This window comes from Pleurodeles waltl, chromosome 2_1 (genome assembly GCF_031143425.1).
Source record: "Pleurodeles waltl isolate 20211129_DDA chromosome 2_1, aPleWal1.hap1.20221129, whole genome shotgun sequence".
Lineage (NCBI taxonomy): Eukaryota > Metazoa > Chordata > Amphibia > Caudata > Salamandridae > Pleurodeles > Pleurodeles waltl.
The window spans coordinates 48,354,789-48,378,541 of record NC_090438.1 but is presented as its reverse complement, the minus strand read 5'-3'; the positions used below and the strand labels follow the sequence as shown (position 1 = coordinate 48,378,541).

The window sequence follows — 23,753 nt, the reverse complement described above, 5'->3', positions numbered from 1 at the left end:
ATCCTGGGGAGAAAGTCCCACCCCAGGGGCAGCCGCACAGTAGGAGCAGCAGAGCCAATGTCCCTTTCTATATAACCTTGGCCTTCGGCACATGGCCGGGGCGCAGGTGCTGCGATGAAATAATCAGACCTTTGTCTCAGCATAGCCACAACGTGAAGGACAGGTTCATTCGTCACTTTTCTCAAACTGGTCTGCCTTGGCTGCCTCTTCCTGCACAGTCTTGAGCCGCCTCACCATGGACACTAGGCTTTCCTGGATGAGAGGATGGCTGAGTCATGAACGGCCCACTCTGAGCCCACTACATACACCTGGGCAGGCACGCGCATTGGCTGGCGGCGCGCGTGCAGCAGAGAGAGGTGGGGGGAACTAAAGAGAGGAAGACGCGTGCCGGCAGGGCATTCAAGTCGCTTACCTATGCCCCAGCACAGAACACATTAATCAATCATTAGAAACAGCCCATTACTAATGCACTATTCTTACTTTCTTCAACAACCCACAAAAGTCTTTTCTAGTTGCTGCAGTACTCTTATGCTAAGTTGCTCGCTTTAAACCATGGAACTCGAGATATTGGGCCCGATTTAATTCTTGGCAGTAATATTGCAATGTAGTATGTTCACAGCCAAGACTGCATTCCACCCGCCAATTTTTTATGAAGGTAGCTTTAAAATGAATCATCGCAGAGACTATTCCATCTTCACTGTGATTAATCTCCTCTGACGGCCCTGTGGAGTGAGAGCCATTGGAGGCTGACAGGTCATTCCACCCACCTAATTTAGATGGGCAGACTTACAGGTGACTCTTTACCTCCTATCACTGCCAGGTAAATCCTGGTGGTAAGGGGCGGAGTAAACTGCTAAACGCTCCCCTCACCATGGGAGAAGGCTCCCATGGCAAGCAGAGAATTTCTTTTTTATTTCCAAAAGAAACATCCCATTTTGGGATTATCTTTTTGGAAAACAAAAGTAAACTGTTTGGTGCAGGGCTCAGTCACACTTTTGAAGCCCTGCACCAAACAGGAAAATGCATTGACAGGAATCAGCTTGGTGGTCATTTATAAATTTGACAGGGAGAATAGTCTTGTCCTGGCTGATGAAAATTCCTCCCCCAGACCAATGGAGATTACTCTGTCCTCCAACATCAAAATCGGGCCTTTTATCTCCTATGTGAATTCCTTTTATCAGCAAAAGGTTGAGACGGGTAGGAGTGATAAGCTGCTGCAGTTGTGCTTTATAATGACTTGTGGAAAGAATTGAAAGATGCTTTGGCATTAGTAGTATATCAACCAACCACGAAGGAAGCATGAATAGAATTAATGCTTGAGACTGAAGCCCAGCAACCACATCAGAAGAACGAAAGAAAAGGGTAGGTTTGCCCTTCGTTGTTCAAAGAAACTGAGGTTTCTTCATTATCAGAGGAAAATGTAGAGAACCTACTCAGATTAGGAATCTAAAAGGACCCTCAACCAAAGAAGAGAATAATTGTTGTCACAAAGATGGGGTCTGACTTTATTATGGTGAATTCAGGCGTTTTGTAAGAAGCTCCTCCCAGTTTCAAAAAGAAACCTGGCCCTGTCCTTGACTCACAACCCCTTGGTCTTTGCCAAAAACGTTTGCACCTTCACAAGCACATTATTATTTACAAGTTGAAGTTAAGACACCTACTAGTCCATGTCCCCTTTTGGATCTAATTGACTAGGGACTCCTAACCTCTGGAGATACATTACAAGCTACTCTACCTTTTGTAAGGGTATGTTCTGAAGGACAAGTAGCGTCCTTTACTTTCAATGTAACTGATCCTCCATTGTTTACCATTGTGCGGTGAACATTGTGATTGCCATAATCCTACTATTAATTGGAAGACCCACATCATTTAGTTATCACCTCAATTCTGTTAGGAGGAATGCTTTCTGAGAGGATCTCTGCAGAAACAGCAAAACTTCACGTCTAGCATAGAAACACGAAGATCCGTTGTTATCTGCCCTATCCAAGGTCCATCAAATTGACTCACTGCCAACCTGCATGGGACATGATTTCCCCACTGATTTGGTTCCAGGGCTAATAAAAGAAGTATTTATCCACTGATCATCAAGAAGACCAAGTGCTAAAGGAATATCTTGACGAAAACTTTACAAATGGTTCATCAAGAATTCAACTTCTCTTACTGGGACTCTCATCTTTTTTATTCCTAAATTGGAGGAGTTTTACAGATCACAAATTGCTTACTTGGAACTTAACAACATCACTGTATGCAACCGGCATAACTTTCCCTTAACTCAGTCTTAATGGATCAAATCAAGACTGCCAAGATCTTCACAAAGTTGGATTTGCATTGGGCATACAAACTCATACAGTTCAGAGTGGGAGACCATCTTCAACACTAGGTATGGTTATTTTAAATAAATGTTCATGCCTTCCGGTCTATGTAACACTCCAACTAGATTCCAATACTTAGTAAATGACATCTTCTGGCATAATTTAAATCAATATGTAGTGAATAAGTCCTGATGATATCCTGAAATCTTTATCTCTGTCGAAGAATATCGAAGATATATCAAAGAGGTTTAGTCCCACTTCGGAAGCACTGACTGTATGGAAAATTTGAGAAATATGATTTGAGATTAATCAAGTCAGTTTTTTGTGCTTCTTTGTATCTGACCAAAACATACAGATAAATCCCAGTAAAGTTAAAGCAGTTTTGGCTTGGGCTCACCAGTGTGAAAGAGATCCAAAATGTCTTGGGCTCTGCCAGCTTCTATAGACAATGTATTCCTTTATTTCTCAAGAACTGCATTGGCCCTTATTCATCTCGAATAGGCAGGGGCCAAGTTCCAGTGGGATTGCGAACAAGGTGATGGAAGAGTTACATCCTATTGCCTTTTTCCCCAGAGTGTCTTCTTCTACAGAAAGAAACTACATCATGTATGATAGAGAATTAGGAGACATTCAGTCAATGACTTCATAATTTCGACGGGACAAAGCATAAAATAACCAGCTGGACCGACCCTAAGAACCTGGTGTTTGTAACATCTACAAGGTGCAATAATATTAGATATGCCAGATGGACACTCTTCTTCTCCAGGTTTTATTATGGCATCCCTTATCTTTCAGAGAAGAGACTTCAGAAAGCAAATGACTTATCCTCTCCAGGAGCCCTGGAAGAAGGACTAAAGGAACATTTACCCACTATGATTCCGGTCCTTGTTTGGAATAATGTCTTCTACAGATTCAGGAAGGACAGAATCAGCTTATCAGAAATGGGTAGCAGCTAGAAGATCCAAGTTACAGAATGATAAAACAGGATTTGTTATTTAATGAGAATAGATGTTTTTATTCTCACGAAGACCCTGCAGAGATCTAGCTTTGTCAGTAGGAATCCTGAGCAGGATTGAGGCTGATTTGTTGAAGCCCCATTTTACAGAAAAGCATTGTTGGAAAAGTTGTAAACTCTCTATATTGCAATGAGATAAGAAGTGATGAGTGGTAAATGTAAATTACAGCATGCCTCTTCCTTTCTCAGTTTAGGTGGCAAGCGTTAACTCTACTACTGACACCTAAACCTTGTGTAAGTGAAGCCTACCTGGACACTGAGTACACTTGTGACAAAGACTTTCCAATTAACAGGTGCTGTATCATTCAATTATATCACCAAACTCTGTAGCTAGGATACAGTGATCGATCTTCTGCTGAAGCTATGGGTTGGCCAACTCACCTCTGATTACAAATAACCCCCAAGCAAAGCTGTCTCCAATACCAGGGTGCTAGTCTTTCTTTATTTACATGTTCTGCAGCTCCAACTCAAACTCTCTTTTATTTCTTGCATGATACATTGTTCAAAAATTCATAATGCCCTTTCATATCTTCTCTTGCCAACTCATACTTTTTACCATATCAAAACGGAGGACTGGACAGCCATATCATAAGAGGAATCGTATACCGGTCATTTTAACTTTGTACTTTTTCCACAGTATACAGTCCAAGAGGGTAGATATCCAGAACAGAGAGACCAGGGTCAGATTTTGTAGAGCACATGCCTAAAACCAAAGCGTGGTTTCAAAGTCCTCTTTCACTGTTCGTGTTTAAGCATTTCATATAAAGGAATAACTTTAGGCGAACAAGCATGCTTACCGTACAGCCGCCCCCGTGTCCCACGCCGGTCTCTGGGGATCTGTACCTTCATCCAGCCACGGATGGAGCCCGTCTCCTCTCCACGGTGCGAGAGGAAGGTCTCGAACTGCTGCGGTACACTGCTGATCATGGAACGCATGGCAATGCAGCACTCGCCTACAGAGGGCAGTGGAATGTTTGGATGAGATGGTTAGGCTTTCTCTATATGGAATGCAACTGACCAGCTGTGGTCCAGAACAGGATAGAACTTACTTCCCAACTTTCCAACCAGGCTGAACAATCTTTCTTATGAAAATGGTGCTCAGCTTGGATCAAAAGTGCTTAAGAAGAATATAGAGGCCTGGAGAGTTCTGTCAGTAACCCTTTAATTCGCATATGTAATAATAGGGTGAGAATTTATAACAATAGATGGTTTTTATGTTGGACTTAAGGCTTGGTTTCATACACCGTTGATGTAATAACCCTAATAAAGTCTTGAGTCACATGTGCTCTGACTGTCCTACAATTAACAAGTTCTGGGTTGAGATTTTCTAGGGAAAAAAACTTGTGGCGATAGAATCACAACAGCAACACCAAGGTCTACCTGAACTAACAAACTGTAGTTAAAAAAAAAACAAAAAAAAACTTTTCTTGTAAACAGGCACAATACAAACCAAAAATACATGCAGGAACAGAATCAAGTGCGCTAGCACACATCTAGAACAACGATCTGCAATAACCCTTGTAAAAAACACAATCTTCCCATGTAAACAGGCACAAAACAAACCAAATACATATGGGACCTGATCTAAGCGAAACTCAACTACCTGCATAAAAAGTCTCAAAACAAAATCAAGGTACCTTCTCATTTCCCTCTCCCCAAAAGTATACGGCTTACTACGTACCATATGACTCATGGCCGTCGCAGGATTTGACAGTCAGAAGCAAGTGCTGGTCCAGCAGATATTCCATGTCCGCCACTATCGGATGCAACTGAAGACAAAAGCAGGACAGGGACTAAAATCAGAACCAATACAGGAGAAAAGTGCAAGAATCCACCATCCTGGTAATCCATTCCACACATGCAAACACAGAGACAACTTGTAATAACACACATATTACCACAGACACTGTCAATGCCCATTTTAAAGACACATTTCCTTTTTCAAAATACATATTTAGAATCACAAACAGCAAAGTTTTGCTGTAAATCGAGTGCACTCTATCTAGATGGGACCTGTAAAGTAAAAATGATGTCTGATACAGAACCTATTCAAATACAGACCCAAAAAAGATTAAGACCAACACAACCAAAACTATTTCCATTTCACTTGCCACTAGAAATCTGTAATCTCTGCCTAAACAACTCTGACTCTGATCCCACTCTAGTTACTTCCTGAGTCTATTCAGGCCCCACTTTCTTTTCTTAGTGATTTGTAACCTCACAGCTCAACTGGGACACAGATCAATGATGATTGCGGGGAGTGGTCTCCAAGATGTCTACATGGACGTTTCTGCACCTGGGTCCCTGCGTGATCTGCTTCATCCATTGGCATAACTGAACCATCCAAACATGCATAGAGAAGGAAAGCAGTGAAGTGTCGCCACATTGCCACAGAACCTGCCTGCCACCTGGGAGACAGAAAGCTGCTGAAGTCACAGGGATCTGCTAAGGCCACAAGCAGCTTTCAAAATGGCAGCATCCACACTCAGACCATGAAGCAGAGCAGCAGCGAATTCAACCAGCAGGTCACCCCTCGATTGTGGACACACTGAGGCGAAAATCACTATGGAGAGTGGCGCAGAAGAAGATTCTCAGTGGGCTTTCCCCAGGGTGTGTCCCAGCACTGAGGGAGAAGCACAGAAACAATATCAGTAAGTACAATGTTTGTGAGACACATTGAAATGTGCCCAGAGATTCGGTGGCAGAAGATGGCATAAGTGGTTTGGTGCCGGGGACTCTCTTAGCCCCAGCAGCGACCAAAAAAAACTTGATCCAATTAAAGAATGAGAGTGAACTCATAACACGCTGGCTGCATCTAGCCTAATGAGAAAGCTGTGAAACCACGTGCTGAGATATATTGCAGTAGCATCTTACTTAATTTAGTCTGTTGAACCGGGGTGAATAATTTGGACATATGTACAATCTGGACCCTACCTGCCTGAGCAATGTGAGCCTGCCCAATGAGTGAAGTGGTATGTGCTCACGGAGTGAAGCAACACTAGTGCAACATGCTGCATTACTATCAGGGAGAGCAGTTGTGAGCTCCTAAGTAGAGGATTTTATCTGGCATCTGTATACTATTGAGAGAGCCTGCTCAATCCGGTCAGACCAGATGTGGACTCAGTTGATATTAGATTGCTAGAAAACTTGGCAATTCTGGAGCGACTAAAAGAGTCTGAGCTAACTTTATGAAAAGACATGGATGAAATAAAATCTCAACCGGAGTGCACTGTCCTCAAATGTCTCAAATGTGAAGACCTCAAAAACAGATCTAGACGAAATAACATCTGAGTCAGTGGCTTAGGTGAAAGGGTGAAAAATACCAATCCAGAAATCTTCATATTTCTCTGTTTTCTAACACTTTGGGAGACAAATGCATCAACATCCATCTGGCAAAAAGGCACAAAGTAGACTGAAAGTCTACAGAAAGAATGAGAAAACCTAGAGACATCTTGGCAATGTTTTACAGCTTTAAGATGTAAGAGGAAATTCTGTTAGCTGCAAGATGTAAAGACACAATCTACTTTTAAGGCTTTCAGTGCACAGTACATCAAGGCTTTGCACCAACCATGCTTTACGGCCCATCAAGGAAAAGCTGTGCAAGGAAAATATCATGTATAACTGGACATATCCATTCGGCACCACCTTTCACAACCAGAACAGAACACATTACTTCTTTGACAAACTCAAGGCAGCACAACTCCTGGACATTTCATTACAAGAAGATGGTGATGGTTCATGTAGTCCTTCACCGAAATGGGGAGAGTGAAATGGAGATAACCGTGGAACCATGGCAGAAACCATAAGCAAAAAGGCAAAGAGATGTGAGATTCTTCACAAAATCTAACAGACAATAATCCAGGGTTATGGACTCTGTTGGGGGCAAAGTCTGGACAGCAGAAAGCTGAAAATTGATAATCAGTTGTTCTTTTTCTGCTGTCCTCATCAAAGGTCAACCAATCTGTAACCTCGCAAGATGTTTCAGGTAACATGAGGTAGGGTGAGGGAGTGTTGCTCGGCAATTATTGGCAGGTTACTTTCACAAATTAGTTGCAATATGTATTATTTAACTTGGCTTTGTTAAGCTATATTCTCCTAATTAGCGGTCCATGGGGGACATCTAGAGTCAATGTCTGCCATAGTGCTAGATAGTGTTCCAGTTGTCTTTGACTCACCGTGGGGTGCCTCTGGTTTGAGAGAACCAGACAAATGCACTGTTACACCGCTGCCTTACAAGAAGAATGACTTTTTACCTGGTTGTTGTTTCCTTGTTAAGTATTGGAGGGTTTATAAAAGCAAGAACGATAATGGCATGTGTACTCATGGCACAGAGTATTGGTCACCCTGGAACACACCCACATGGGGCGGGTTTCTGCAGCTAATTTTATTGAGGGGACGTGCGATATTACCATGCATAGTGCCTATACTTACTCACAATGCCAGGGAGTTGTTCTCCCTCGAAATACAAAAAGGCTCAACTCTCCAAAGAAGAGACCTGTGATCTGGAACTGCCTCTGGGAGAAGTACTTCAACATAACCACCCTCCAGAAAACTCACCTAAGAAGATCAGATGAACACAAACGTAGCATACATTGTGTCAAAATGCACATCGGCCTATACAAAGCGCAATGGGCGGCTGTCTTCTTTCACAGATGGCTTACCTTTACACTTAAAGCACAAAAGACTGATAAAGAGGGCACATATGTTATTGTCAAAGGGTATTTAATGGGGAAGTTAGGTAAATTGACTACAATAAATGCCCCAAACAGCAGCCAAGAACCCTTTCTGGTCTCATTCTTGAATACACTAGGAGATTTCACAGACCGTGCTAAAATAGTAGCAAGAGATTTTGATTTGGTCTGGAACCCAGAATTTGACGGATCTAGAACCACTAGATCTTACATGTGAGCGTTCCCCAAGAAACTAAAACACACCATGGGAGACATGGGCCTGAGAGACACATGGAAGGAACACCATACATCTCAAATTGGCTATATATTTTTCTCCGACATCCATGGGACATATTCAATAATCAACCACATCTTGGCAAACATTGCCCCGATATCGGTAAAAACTGATTGTAAAATTAAATCCAATAATTCTCTCAGGCCATGCTCCACTTGAACTTCCACAGAGAACCGTGTATACAGAAGAGATGGATATTTAATCCAGCTTTGCTCAAAGGCCAGCATTAGGCTCTGAATTACCAGAACACATCAAGGTGTATTTTCATATGAATTTCCCAGCAGACACATATTCTGGGCTTCCATCAGGGGCGCTTTTAAAGCAGTCTTGCAGAGCAAATGTATAAGGATGGGGGCTAACTTTAGAAATTAAGACAGAGAGAAAATCAACTTCTGGAAGAGGAAATCTCACGAACCGAGAAGGGGCACAAAGCAAAGCCCACTAGAATTCTACAACACAAGGTCATGGCATTAAAAGGAAATTAAACAGACTCGCTACCAGTAAGGCCAAACTCACCCTCTTTCAGCTTTAGGAAATATCATATGAACATGCCAACAAAGTAAGTAAGTATTCACCTAGTTGGACAGCTTAGAAGAAATATAGAGCAAAGTTATTTAGGAGATATTCCTTCTGTCTTTTCTTCTTGCTACTCTTTCGTCTCTGACTTTCTTTCTATTTTTTCTTCCATTCACCCTTTCTTTCTCTTTTTTCGATTTCTCGTTCCTTCTTTGCACTCTTCCTCTCCCTTCTTTCAGTCATGCTTCTTTTCTTATTAATCATGTTTTTTCCCTTTTGCGGTCTTATTTCCTTTTCTTCCTCTCTCACTGCAATAGCTTTCACTTCTTTGTATGTCTGGCTTGACAGCCCAGCTCTTGCCAGACCTTATGTTTACAAGAGAAACAAGCATTTGCAATACAACGGGTCTCGCATTTGCTCGAGTTAGAGCTATTAAACTCCTAACTGGACGTTTCTTGCCACACAAATTAAAAGAAAAAAACGAAGCGTGATCGCGCTATGTAAAATCCAGTGTGATTGCACTGAAATTGAAAAAAGAAAATCAGAGCGCGATCGCGCTATGTAAACCCCAGCACGATCGCGCTGCGTGGAAAATAAAAGGATAAAGTAGTCCGGAAACCGGTAGTTTACTGGTGCTGTGTAGGTGGGCTAAACACCAGAAAAGGCATGACATATGCATGCTTTTCCGAATGAGAGCAAGCGGATTTTAAACGGCAAGCCCACGAACCAATGAAAGTGACCGACGTGACATAGGCGTGGTTAGAAGCTCAAAGAGAGATTACTGCAGGGGACGGAGTGCTTTGCACTGGCTCCTAAAAAGGGCTTTCAGGAGGACTACAGAGAGAGAAACTGTGGCTCTGACCAAATATTGGTTCCCCTGTGTACACATTTTGATTTGGCAGAAGTTGTGTGGTTCCTCTGAAGAAGAATGCTTTCATTACACTTTTGCCTTGCTGGAAAACTTATGCTTAACACAGCAGGGGCTGAATTGATTATGGGTACAAGCCATTGATCGGGGCTAGGGGTCCAGTATGTTTATTATAAAACATTACGACAAAGTCAGTTGGGCAGCTTTTTTATAGTGAAAATGATATAGGAAAGCCACGGTCTTTAAAGGTAGATTGTCATTACACTATGTTAAAGCCTGTAGCCAGGTACTTTGATAGATGACCTGTCACAGATTACCATAGTAGACAAGGATTTTGGTGTTGATTACCCCCTGTGGCAAAACCTAAGTGTAGAAGAATTTCACTTTGAGAAATCTTTTTATGCCATTTTAGAAAGTGCTATATAGTGTTTTAAGAACACACAAATGGTCCTAAGGTTGCTTGAGAACCAAAGTAATTTGCCGATAGGAACCCAAAGGGATTTGAAGAAGATGTCTCACCCACAACGTACTGTGGCATGCTTCATCACCGGTGGTTCCCTACACCTCGATAGGTAAATACCACCTCAGCAGACCCGACCATTGCTGGGAGTTCTTACATAAGTGCTTGCTGGATTCATTGCAGGGATTCAAATAAATGATAAAAATACCTTGAGGTGAACCCCAGGAATATACCGATCTAACCAGTATAACTCCAAACCCATGCATAAGTTAGGGTGCCTGTTCAAAAGGAAGATGAAAAAGAAAGGTATGAGAGAATTAGGCCATGTGATCTCTGCATGGAATGAATCTTTAGATAGGCAGAGAATACAGGGGCCCTGACAAAGGCCAGAGACCCTTATAGGCATTTTAGATGGCCGAAGCATGTTGGCACAAATCATCATCTAGCCGCCAATGATGAAGCATGCCACGATAAGTTGTGGGTGAGGCGTCTTCCCCAAAATCTTTTGGATTCCTGTAGATGATTTAAGTACTTTGGGTCACAAGCAACCTCAGCACTCTTTTTTGTGTTCTTGTTTTAATAGGGAGAGTATGCCCTGGTTCTTTTTCTCCCTCTCTCTCTTGTGTGATTTCCAATACATTGTTTTGCCAGCTGTAATTTTTGTACACATTTTTATTTTTATGGCTACTTATTGATAGTTTCCTTGTGCAGAATACAGGTGGCCCGGGGTGTGTGTGGTACCACGCCAGTGTTGAAGGCTATAGGCCTGATTGTTTCATTTAAAAAAATGTATGTCAGAGGCCAGAAGTCTAATTTCTTTATTATGAACAGTTATGACACATTTGACTTATTTATTTTTAAAATATGTTAACGCAAATAGGCCTGTAAGAATGGATTGCTACTACACTGTGTTAAAACCTGCAGACAGGTATTGCAATACATAGATTCTCACAGATCACTTTAACAGGCACTGACTTTTGGTGTTGGTTTTTACTTCTTGTTCCCCCTCTGACAAACCCAGTGGGTAGAAGATTTGCACTATGATAATCTATCAAAAGTTATTCCTTTTAAGAGGGGTTGGACATTGTTTTGCTAACAGTAATTTTGTGTATATTCATAAATTTCTGGCTGTAATCTCAAGGCATGCAGTGTGGGAAAGTTTAAGCAGAATTCAATAGGCCAGGGTTGCTTATGCTGACACACCAACGATAAATGATACAGGTTTGATCACATGTGCACATCTCCTTGAAAATTAGTGTGCCTCATAGTCTGGGCTGGTGGCCAGTCCTTTAGTTTTCTATTTTTTCCTTTCAAAAGTTTCTTTTGTTCGCTTCTTTTCACAGCATCCTGCAGCATCCCAGACAGTCATACCATTCTGCTCACTTGCACCTCATTTCATCTGCAATGTGCCACATCCTTGCAGCCACTATTTCCAAACTGAATGGCCATCTTGGAATGGTATTATAGTGTATAATTTTGCAGTTCCAAGATGGCCACCATATTTAGAAGCTTTTGAAGATTTCTGACCAGTACAATATTTACTGAGTGGCTACCTGAGAAGAATGGTATTGTGAACATCATTATTTTGACCATTGAAAGATGCCCAACACGTTGCTTCTAAATGCTGCACCTGTGGTGGAAATTTTAAAATAATGATCCACTATGTACAATACCACAGCACGTTGGTCACCTGTGACTATGTCTAATTTTATTTTTGTATTGCAAGCATATACCCTCCAAGTTTAGGTGGTGGTATGATTTCTTTTTTCTACTTTTATATGTTTACTTTATCTTCCATATGCTTGTGAGAATTTGACTGTCTGTTTCATTGTGGATAGGAAACAGGGCTAAATGCAAGAATGAGTCAATGGGAGGATGGATGGATGTATGAGCTTAGGAATGCATTCATAAGGACTTCTAGAGTGATTACACTCATCAGTGACTGAAGACACACTTTGAGTAATAAGAAAGACCGTTTGCCATGGCCAGTGCTTGTTTCCATTGCCACTGTCCTCATTTCTCTTTCTTTCTGTCAATTGTTTGACCCCTTTAGCACCTTTTGCTCCCATAGCTTCTCTTCTGCAATATTTATTAGCTTCTGCTTTTATTTGGTGACTTGCACATTGTGAGAAAACAGGGCTGATTGCAGAGGCCCCCTGACTTTTTGCCCCCATTTTTCACTTTTTGCTGGTGTTTTCCTGGCTCTAATGGTGCCCTGGGTACTGCTAACCAGTCCCTGAGCCTGTGCTCTGTATAAAATGAGTATGCAAATTAGGCAAATTATAATTGGCTAAGTCAACCTACCTATAAGTCCCTAGTATACGGTAGGGCATGTAGGTTTACGGACCCCAGCATAGGTGGTGCCTCCATGGGTGCACTGCTGAGGTGCCCAGTGTCATTTTAATTAATTGTTATAATAAATCCCACAACTTACAATTGTTGGATTTAATATAACTTGTTCAAGTAAAGAGTTTTAAACTTTACCTGAAAAGTTGCCAACTTCAGCCCTGCAGTGTTTTGCTGCTTTGCTCTGATTGGCCAGACTCTGACAGCCTGGCCAGGCTGCCTTGATGAGGTGTGAAGTGGCCTGGCTCAACACAAAGAGATGTTGGGGAAGCAGGAAGGGGGAGGGCTGCCAAACTGGTCTTCAAAGGCAGGGAAGAACATTTAGAGTAACCCAGCACCTCCCTCACATCCTGCAAACCCAGACAATTAGGTGTCCTCCCCGATTAGATTAGGAGAGGGCAGAAGAAGGGTGTGTTTAAGATTTTTAGCCACACCAGTGGGTGGGCTCAGCCAGATGTAACCTCCAAAAATCACTTTCAGCCATGACAGACTTTTGAGGAATGTTGCTCCCTGGGATTGATGTTTGCCACACTTACCAGGAAGTGGTCATCACAGGGAGAAGGACCCTGCACCTGATTGGAGAACCAGGACTCCCCTGTTTTTCACCCAGGAACAAGGATAAAACTGGCAGACCTGCACCCACACCTCAGATCCCTACCATATTCCAACAAGGAAGAAATACAGAAGAAGAAGGACTGCCCTGCTGGACCACTGACCTGCACCTGGACACTGCACTCTGGGGGACTGCACCAGCTGCACACTTGGGCTTCACCACAAGAAGGACTTTGTCTGGCTTCAACTGGTTCAAGGAGGGACTCCCTGTTTGCTACAGGTGAAAACTTGCTAACCAGAGTCCCCTGCACCAACTGCTGAAGAAACTGACCAGCTGACCACTGTTCAGTGTCCAAAAAGGAGTTTGTGCCTGGTGCATTCTGGGAGTTGTAGACCGCACCCTCAAGGAGCATCTCAGAGCTTCTGGAACCTTGTGGTGAGCTGTGGACCTCAAAAGAACCTTAAAGGAACATCTGGAAGAAGATCCAGAAGTTTGGAGAACTTCTGGAAAAAAAGCTCCATAAAGGGACCGACCTGCCGCGGCAACTGTAGCTGGCTTGCCTCAACCCTGACCCAGCCTGACTTGCATGTTCATCCCGGTGAAAACAATCTCTGAAAAAGTGACTAAGTCCGAACGTAGGAAGTTGACCGGGACCTCCCAGGCAAAGTATCAGAAGAGGGCTCCAGGGACGTCGGATCAAGATTCAAGTTTACCCTGGTCACAGGATTTTCATCTCGAAAAAATGACATGTATCCGCGAGAGAGTTCCAGGAGGTCGGATTGGACTGGCAACTTGGTCCCGCTGAAGAAAATCTTCAAGAAAACGACTAAGTCCAAAGGTAAACTTTTGAACGAGGCCTCCCGTGAGCTGTAGCCAAGCAGGGCTCCATCGCGGTCAGCCTCAAACTTTGACTTTGCCCCAGTTGAGGTGTGACCAGATGACCAGATTGGTGCTATTCGTTTCTAAGCGCTAAAAAGCATTAATTCTTTAAAAATTCATATCTCCGGTTACCCTTACACGATTTTAATTGTTTTGGTGTCATTTTAAATATAAAAATATAGGGGATCATTATGACCCTGGCGGAAGGCGGAGAACCGGCGGTAAGACCGCCAACAGGCTGGTGGTCTTACTTCATGGAATTCTGACCACGGCGGTTACCGCCATGGTCATCCGCCGGTTCTCCGTTCCGTCCGCCAGGGCGGAGACGACCGCCGGGCTGGAGACCTGGGTCTCCAGCCCGGCGGCCGTCACTATACCGCTGGCGGTATTTTGACCTGGCTTACCGCCGTGGATTTCCAGCGGTTTGAACCGCCATGAAATCCATGGCGGTAAGCACTATCAGTGCCAGGGAATTCCTTCCCTGGCACTGATAGGGGTCTCCCCCACCCCTCACCCCCACCCCGACTCCTTCCCCTACCCTCCCACCACCCCTGCCACCCCCCAAAGGTGGCAGGGTCCCCCTCCCCACCCCGACCCCCAACATCACATCACCCATACCCACACGACACGCACGCAGGCACCACCTACACACTTACACGCACACACGCCGACATGCATGCCTACATCCACACACACAGTCAGACACGCACACCCACATACAAACATACACGCACACATCCATACAGACATACCCACAGACATACACGCACTCATTCCCATACACACAACACCCCGCAAGCATACACGCACTCACACACCCCCTCTACATACACACACGCACACCCCCATGCACCCACACAACACACAACACCCCCCTGCCCCCTCCCCTCACGGACGATCGACTTACCTGGTCCGACGATCCTCTGGGAGGGGACGGGAGCCATGGGGGCAGCTCCGCCGACACCACACAACGCCAACAGAACACCGCCACGCCGAATCACAGGACGTGATTCTCTGGGTGGTGTTCTGCTGCCGTGGCGGTGGAGGTGGAGCAACCTCCACTTTCCCGCCAGTATGGCTGTTGGTGGCTCTCTGTCCGTAAAAGGACAGAGAGCTGCCAACGGTCATAATAGGCCGAGCGGCAAACCGCCACCACTGGAGGTCTTCCGCACGGCAGTCCCTCGGCGGTCTTTACAAAAGACCGCTGAGGTCAAAATTACCCCCATAATCTATTTTTATAAATTGGTGTTGGATTTTTATTGTGTTTTGTGTTTTACGTATTTACTGTTTATATGTCTCCTAAGTTAAGCCTTGTCGCTCGTTTCCAAGCTACCAAGGGTTGAGCTGGGTTTAATTTATTGAGACCTAACTGGACCTAAGCGGAGGTTAGTGGCCTATTGCTAAGTGTAAGTACTTACCTGCCCTTACCAATAACCCATTTTCCAACACACATCAGAGATCAAAGTCAATAATATGCAAAAAATAACAAGTTATTCTGGCCCCTGTTGAAGCTGAAATCTGGAGGCTTTAATACAACCTTGGAAAAGTGAAAAGGACCACGGGCAACAACTCATTGGACTTCTGCAACCCTCTACATGATGGGCGCCACCTCCTCATAGTAATCGATGTGAGCACCAAGTACCCAATAGTTGAGGTGGTGGACTCTATTCTGTTGTGCAATGTGACACCAATATTGGAAAACATTATAGCCACAAATCGCCTCTCAGAAGAGAAGGATCAAGACAGATAACAGGCCTTCACTTCAGGCCCCTAACTTTAAAGAATACCTTCATGATCTCAGTATTAAACACATAAAACCAGAGTTTGCAGAACCAAGCATTGAGATCTCAGTTTCTGCAACAAACTCCTACAAGAGGTGCCACTACAGTGACTTAAGGCAAGGGCCTTGGCCACTACCAATTCACAACAGTGGCCTGGTTTTTATTCCAGATCAATATTCAGAAGGAAAATTACAAACCCAGTGGACTGTGAATGTAAAGATAAGAACTATGACCACTGTTAAGAAAGGGAGACAATAGGTGACCCGAAATATATCCATGTTTAAGAGGCAGAAAGGATTGGCTGCCCAACCAAATGAGCAAGGCCAGAATGAAATGAGGGCCACTGAGTCTTTCTTACTTGTTTCTGCACTCTCCTGAGGGATCCTCTGAATGTCCTATTCATTGCTGCTGCCCTCCTATGGCCCTTCAAAATCCTGTTTCCTCTTCACAGAGAGATAAGAAACTCACTGGGCGTGTGAGTGCTGGCCCTGGCAGCAGCTCTAACGATCTGGGCTCTCCAATTCGATGCAAGCTCTTTTCTCCATTTCTGTCAACGGGTGGGACAGCTCATAAATTCTCTCAGGCTGCCCCACTTGCTTATTTCTCCACTGCTCACCTAGAGAGAGAACCATGTCATGTTTGTTGTCCTCCTTGTAGAATAACCACATGTCCAAAGGCGATCGAGATGCCAGTTAGCGCTTACTGTCCTTCACTGTTTGGCAGTGCTGAGGCTTTTTTGCTGAAAAGTCCTGGATATCCTATTGGGTGATTAGCTGCGCTTTATAAATCCTGATTGATAGATTGATTTTCGGGACAGTCCCTTGCTCTCCAGTAGGTACTGGCCACAAAGAGGCAAATCAAACCTCTTCCAAGCCATTCTAAAGTTTTCCTTGTTGTGCTATGGAGGAGAAAGAGTTGTCTTTAACCCCTTCCTTGCATGACTTAAAAGTGTCATCGAAAGCCTGCCAGCCTCCTGCCAGGTTGAATGACGGCAACACGACTTTTGATTGGCTGCCTTCTCAATTCCCAAAACCTCACCAAGGAGATGTAACATCCTCCCCTCCCTCTGGAGAAACATTCAACTAACATAAAAGGACCAGGAATCCGGCATTGGGTCAGCCAGCCTGCCTAAAAGGAGACATTCTGTCCTTGAAGTGCCCACCTTCGCACAAGGAAAGCAGCTGAATTAAGGAGCAACTGAGCTCAAACATAATTCCTAGTAACCATAAAACACAAACACAAGTGCACACACTCTCTTATCTCCCAACCTCTCAGTCACATTTGTTTCCATCTTCTCCCTACTCAGTCTCATTCCTTACCAGCGGAAGCTGCTTCCCCGACCAGCCAAGCTTCAGGAACCCGGTCACCTCGCTGCTCTGCGATGAGTTCTCCCCACTCTTCTGGTACTCTGGAGGATACAATTCCAAGAACAGGGAGTCAAATGGAGGGAGAGTGGAAATGTAATAACTTAAAAGTGGAGTAAAGAGATAGAGAGGCAAAGGAAAGATGTGAAGGAAGGAAGACAGAGGTCTTGGGAGAACTGATTCTGCTGAAACCAAAACTTTGGGCTGATTCAAGCTTCACCCAGCTTCCAACCTTATCTCAGTGAGAATTCAGTGTGATGCGACTCTCAAAATGTCTTTCCAACTCTGAATACAAGGTGGTGGTCCAGGTGGGAAAGAAGAGAAGATTGATTAATGGGTTTAATCATCAGAGCTGCAATTAAATAGTAATGTATTGGCCAAATACACACTATATGAATCTATGGTATATTTGTGATGGTCCACCTTTTATAGGGGATTCGCAAGGCCTCTCAAACTATTGAAGATCATCCAGAGATGTGATGTTGTGGCAAAACCTCCTTCTGCCTCCCAGATGAGTAGAGAAGCTATTTGTGACACTGACAAGGAAGTTCAGTTATTCTTGCAAAGAACTGTTGTCCAAGCAGGTCCTGATCACCACCATTCACAAGCACCAAAGTGAAACAGGGTTCCTGTCCAGTGGAGATGTTTGTTGTTGTGGATCACTAAAGTAAATGAATGGAGGACTGGAATGACTGCAGAGCCAGGCTACCAACAAGGGAATTTTAATGTCTTTTTACAATTTCCACATGTCATTCTGCAAAGCCATTAGCCAGGAAGGTTTCATGGCAGTATGATGGAAGGGCAATCAAAAGACATCTTTTCTGTTTATTTCAACTCTCGGAAATGAATACAGACAGGGATAAAGATGTGTTGCCATTTGGTTTGAATGTAAAAAGAAGTAAAAACAGAAGACAAGTCCCCCTAATTACGTCCACAATCAGGGGAGGTAAAACATAGGAGTCCAACTACGATAAAACACTGCCAGGTCCAACACAGACGCTAGCGCAGTAATCTGTTTACACATTACCAGGTTGCTAATAGGGATTTATACTTTGTCCAGCCACATAAACTTGCTCCTCAGGGATTTTTTACACCTTACCACTTTTTCTACTTAGTGGAATTTGCCGTGATGCTCTCAAGAGTGCCCATCTCTTACCAATGCTACTGTCAGGGCAGATCGCATGGTTTCTTAGATCAGCGCCTATGAAATATTAGAGAAAGCCTCAGACAAATCTTAGCCCAGCTTTGGCTCCCATTTGGTTGGACCTAGAAATATCCAGTTTAACGGAGATCTTGTTAGGATGATGAGTTTTTCTAACAACTTATGATTTCTATTTACATTTCCTGCTGTGCAGTTTCATGCAGGATTGCAGTGTGGTCCCTTGTCAGACAACGCGACTAGCGACTCAGTGGGCTTGCTTGAGTACATTTACTCTTTTTTGGCTTCCTACAATTATTTCTTGGAATTACATGTATTTTGGTTTTGTTGTGTTCATTGTTAATGAATTGTGGCTCATCCAAGATGCGTTGCTAAAGAACATGTCTTTGCTGATGCCTTTGGAGAAGACAAGCACCACAGCGTATCACCTCTTCAAGAATGCAATATCACCTTGGATTTTGGGTCTATTGGAGATATGCAGCTATGCCTCCAGCAGACAGCGGCAAGTGGCAGTCCAGGCACAGAGGAAAGAGAGGGCGCTTTGGGCCTGTGGTCACAGCATAGGGAGCAAGACAAGCAGTGCTTCAGGTGACAGAGGTTACAGACATCTGTAGACCAGTAGGTCACAGGCAAAGCACAGTATTGTCTGACAGATGTTTGTGTACACTGCCTGATTGCCAAAAGGTAGCCTCTTATTGCCAGGCCAGTATGAGAAAGCGAATACTCACTCTGGGTCTTAACTGGGTGCATAAGGGTTAGGTAGGGTTTCTGTGGTGAGACAGATACCTACACTCAGCTGTAGCACAAGACTGCTTTAAGGACCAAAGAGGGTCTTTCAGCATCCTTTCACCTTCCTGAACTCCTGCTCAGTGTGAAGTGTGGAGCCATCATGCCGGAACTTCAGGTGTGACTGTTCTTATGAGCCCGGCTGCACATTATGCAGTGCCCAGCGGCACATGCCAAGGCCTTGCTCCACTGGACGCCAGTGAGTCAAGGCCATGGCACGCCTTATAAGCTCTTCTTGCTCCATGAGCAGCAGTAGGCGAGCTGCCACATTTTTCTTCACTTTAGCCAGTGCATGGGAATTTCAGTAGCCCCAGTATTGCCCTATCTTGTAGACTGTCTGGGATATAATAGTCTGGACCTTATGAGAGAAAGAGAGAAGCTGACAGATATTCTTCCAAAGTTTTATGGTGAAAAAAGCAGTTTTGGAAACACTGTTGATCTGAGAGACAGTAGGGGCAGAAGAGACCTTGATGTAGGGGACATGCATGGAGAGAAGGGGTGAGACCCAGGCAGCTGTAGGTGACAGGAGAATGCACTACATGTGATGGGACAGACTGCTGAATGTCACAGGCAGAGAGAGTAGTGTAAATTATACAACTTAGTTTTGGGTAAGAGGACAGAATACTTTATGTGATGGGGTATGCATTGCTGTAGGTGACAGGCACAGAATAATGTATAGGATAAGACCAAGATAGCTGCAAGTGACGCGACAGACAGTGCTGCAGGTCACGGACAGAGAAAGCTGCAACTTGCAGGCACAGGCAGAACTTTGAGTGACAGATGGAAGTAGCACTACCTGGGCTTTACACCCTCTTACCCTCCAAGCAGTAAGAATGGATCTCAATGAAGAACTTGTTACGGCTGCTGGTCTTCACGATGGCCTCGATGCTCTCAAACTCAATGCAGGCAGGTGTCTCTGTGCTGGAGCTGGGGTCTAGGGAGGGAAAGAGCAATTTTAACCCATCACTAATATACGTATTGAGGCACTAGAAGACACTCTAGCCTGATTCAGATCACACAGGTTGTCAATGTGAAGGTAGAAGTATAATCTAGGAATCACCCAAAACAAGAACCAACAATTCATTCCATCTGGTGGAACTTCCAGTGGTCTTGTAGGCAGGTGAGGACTCCCATGTAAGCCTCTTTAATACCAGTCAACAACCCTGCATTCCAATATTCATCCCGCCAAGCATTCCATCATGTTCAAAGATGCAACCATCACTTTTCTAGCTCTTGACGTAGTCCCATAATGGATGTGTAAGATCATCAATTGTCTTGACTCAACATACAACTCAAGCCAGGAGGAGATCTCTTTCGACAAGGTCTCCCACATGTCTGGTGACACTTTGCAGGGATGTAGGTGTGCGGCACTGAGCTGTACGTAGTTTCCCAGCCCCATATATAGAGGTCTCCACCAGGCAGGTGGCTCAGTTGAAGGCACTTAAGCTGTGCTGTGTGGGCACCATGTTCAACGCACTCGCAAAGCAAGGTTTTTGTTTTTTAACAGCAAACTTTTTTGTTTTTCTAAAACAAAAAAATGAATGGCCCCAATGCACTTGGAGGTTTTTTCCCCATCGTGTGGAGATAACTAATCCATTCACCAGGCTTTCACTGGCGGTCCTGAACATGTTATGCAATATTACAGGATATTTCTAAAGTCCATCATTCACCCAGAGGTGCCTTGGCGCTAGACAATCTAAGGGAGTAACCAGGAGTGAAGACTAGGCAGACATTAGATCAGTCTATTAAAATGCCTACTTAAAGAGCCACGCCTTTAGTGCTTTCCTGAAAGGAACCAATTCAGTGAACAATCAAATCTATTAGGGCAGTGTTCCATAACTTAGGACCAACTTCCGAGAAGCTTCTCCCTCCCACTGCTGCTTTCTTGAATCTGGGCACCACCAGGAGATTTGAAAGTGCAGAACAAAGGGTCCTTTAGAGAGACTATCTTAAGGGCAGATCTTATTGGGAGAATATCCTAGGGACGATCTTTTACAAACCCTTTAAGAGACATAGGGCAGATGTACAAACATTTGGAATACCAATCTCCTAATTGCGATTATCTCCAAATTGCAATTAGGGACTTGGTATTCCTAATGTGTGATTTTTTTCCGAAACAGCGATTCCTAGTAGGTAGCAAATCAACCAACCTCATGAATATTAATGAGTTAGGTCGCATTTGCAACTCATTAGGAATCACAGCTGTCATAGGGATGGGGGACTGCGGAGGTCAGCAGACCACCATATCTGTGATTGCTTTTTAATAAATCAATCTTTTTTGTAATGCTTCCGTTTTCCTTAACGGAAAACATAATACATTTAAAATAAAAAAAGGAAACTTTGAAGATTCATTTTTTAAGAGTAGGCAGGTCCATGGGACCACTGCCTATCCTTGAAAAATATTTTTTCATCATTCTCAAATGGGAATGGGTCTCAAGCGAACCTCTTCGCATTTGCAAATGGGTTACCACCACTTTTAAAATGGTGGTAAAGTATTACTCTTTTGGAACGAGAATTTAGTCCCAAAACACTAATACATACCATACTGATTCCATAGCTGGAAGGGACGACCAAAGTACACCCCCCCTTCCGAATACCAAAACACAAATGCAAAACGCGACTTGGTAACAAGTTACCAAATAGCATTTTGTACATTGGAAAAAGCATTGTATTGGTTGCAATGACCTGATTCTGTGAATCGGGGTGCTTGAAATCAGAAAAATGCTTTGTACATCTGTCCCTTAAAGATTAAGGCCCTCATTATGACATTGGCGGTAAATCCCACTTACTGCCGAGGTGACGGCCGCCAACATACCGTCGCGGAGGTGAACATCCGTTCACTAGATTATGACACACACACACTAAACCGACAGAACCCTGCCACAAACACATATCTGCCAGACCAAAGGTAAATGTTAAACTGCCGGTACGAACACCCACACCGTCACACCAACAAAACAATGTCCTCCACATTATGACCCACGAATCACCACGGCGGACATTCAACGGTGGTAAATCATTGGCGGTACACACCGGCGCAGTCAGAATGGCCACCCAAATAACAGACACGCAAATCACAGACACAACTACACACACCACTAACACCCAGCCATCCGTCACGCACCCCACACCACACCACGATATTCAACACCCACTGCACAACACACACCACACCACACCCATGTCCCCACAAAGTCACCCCTGTTTCACTGATGAGGAGTTGCAGGTCATGGTGGAGGAAATAGTCAGGGTAGAGCCACAGCTGTTTTGGAGGACAGGTACAGCAAATATCCAAAGCAAGGAAGATGGAGCTATGGTGGAGAATTGTGGACCGGGTGAACGCGGTGGGACAGCATCCAGGAACAAGGGACGACATCAGGAAAAGGTGGAACGACCTACGGGGGAAGATACGTTCCATGGCAGCAAGGCACCAGCTCGCCAGCCAGAGGACTGCCGGTGGACCCCTACCTCCTCCTCCACAGCTGACAGCATGGGAGAAGCAAGTCTTGGCAATACTGCATCCTGAGGGACTCACTGGAGTTGCCAGAGGACTGGACACTGGTAAGTCAACATTTACGACCTATCACCCCCCCCCCATACCTGCATGCCTTCTCACCCCCTCACCCTGACTCCCATCACTCCACTCCATCTCACACAGTGCACCTACACATATGACTAACCCCAATGCCAAGCCCTGCATGCCATACCCACTGCATGTACAGCCCTCCCAGCCCTGCATGTACACCCACCACCTATGCATGCACAGCATTGCGAACTACCAATCCCACAATCCACCACCATACACAAACAAAGATGGCAGGGCAACAGCAACCATATAGGGGAAGCTAGGGATGTAGGATATGTCACAGACATGATGCATAATACATCACTTACATCCCCACAGGAGCCCCAGCCAATCCCAGCGGCGAGAAGGTGCCATGGCTATCCAGTCCCCCAACAGAAGATGCCCCCTGTGATGACAGTGACTCTGGACATCTGGATCTGGATGAACTTCCTGGCCCATCAGGGACCACTGGTCAGTCGGCCAACCCAGCCCACTCCCAGTCCACCACAGAGCCTCCCCTTCAGTATCCAACACCACAGCACCCACCCAACATCCCCACACCTCTGTCCAAGGACACGTCAGTCAGCAGTGTGCCCACCTGTACAGGGACCCCAGTCCACACCTCACAGCCAAGACAATCAGGGTCCTGGGGTCAGTGGCAGTGGAAACACCGTTCAGGGGACACAGGCACAGGGGGACAGGGACACTGGGAGGACAGCTGTGTGGCAGGGGGAGGCCAGGCTCAGGGAACCGACTATCCTGGAGGCACTCACTAATGTCCTGGGGGCTTACCAACAATAGGCCAGATTCTTGACATCATGCAGAAGAACCAGTGGCTGCAGGAGGTACACCATCAGGAGATCAGGAAAGATTTGCAGGCCCTCAACACCACCATGGTCTCCATAGCAGGGGTGCTGGCTGACATGGCCAACATAATGAGGGAATATACAGCAAACCAACAGCCCACCACATCTGCTGCAGTAAGTGGACATGAGGCCCTGCCACAGAACCCACAGGCCACCAGCATCCCTACCCCTGCAGAAGGTGAACCACCCCGCAAACGTTCCATGCGACCAGACAGATGCCAGAGACACTTACCAAGACCGAGACCACTGCCAGGAAATGAGACCCTCCTGAATGTGCCCCATGTGTCCCACTCTGTCAACCTGTCCACTTTGAACTGC

At 44.8% G+C, this 23,753-nt stretch overlaps 1 protein-coding gene across 3 annotated transcripts in view; it reads right to left on the bottom strand.

The window, feature by feature from the left end:
- LOC138261141 (phosphatidylinositol 3,4,5-trisphosphate 5-phosphatase 2-like) overlaps nt 1-23,753 on the bottom strand; it is a 446,236-nt gene that overhangs the window by 106,217 nt on the left and 316,266 nt on the right. For all 3 annotated transcript variants that reach the window (XM_069209825.1, XM_069209833.1, XM_069209843.1), the window contains 4 exons: nt 19,822-19,938; nt 17,015-17,103; nt 5,009-5,096; nt 4,125-4,280 (listed from right to left, as the gene is read on the bottom strand). In XM_069209825.1, coding sequence (XP_069065926.1) covers nt 4,125-4,280; nt 5,009-5,096; nt 17,015-17,103; nt 19,822-19,938 — 450 coding nt within the window. The remainder of the gene's footprint in view (nt 1-4,124; nt 4,281-5,008; nt 5,097-17,014; nt 17,104-19,821; nt 19,939-23,753) is intronic.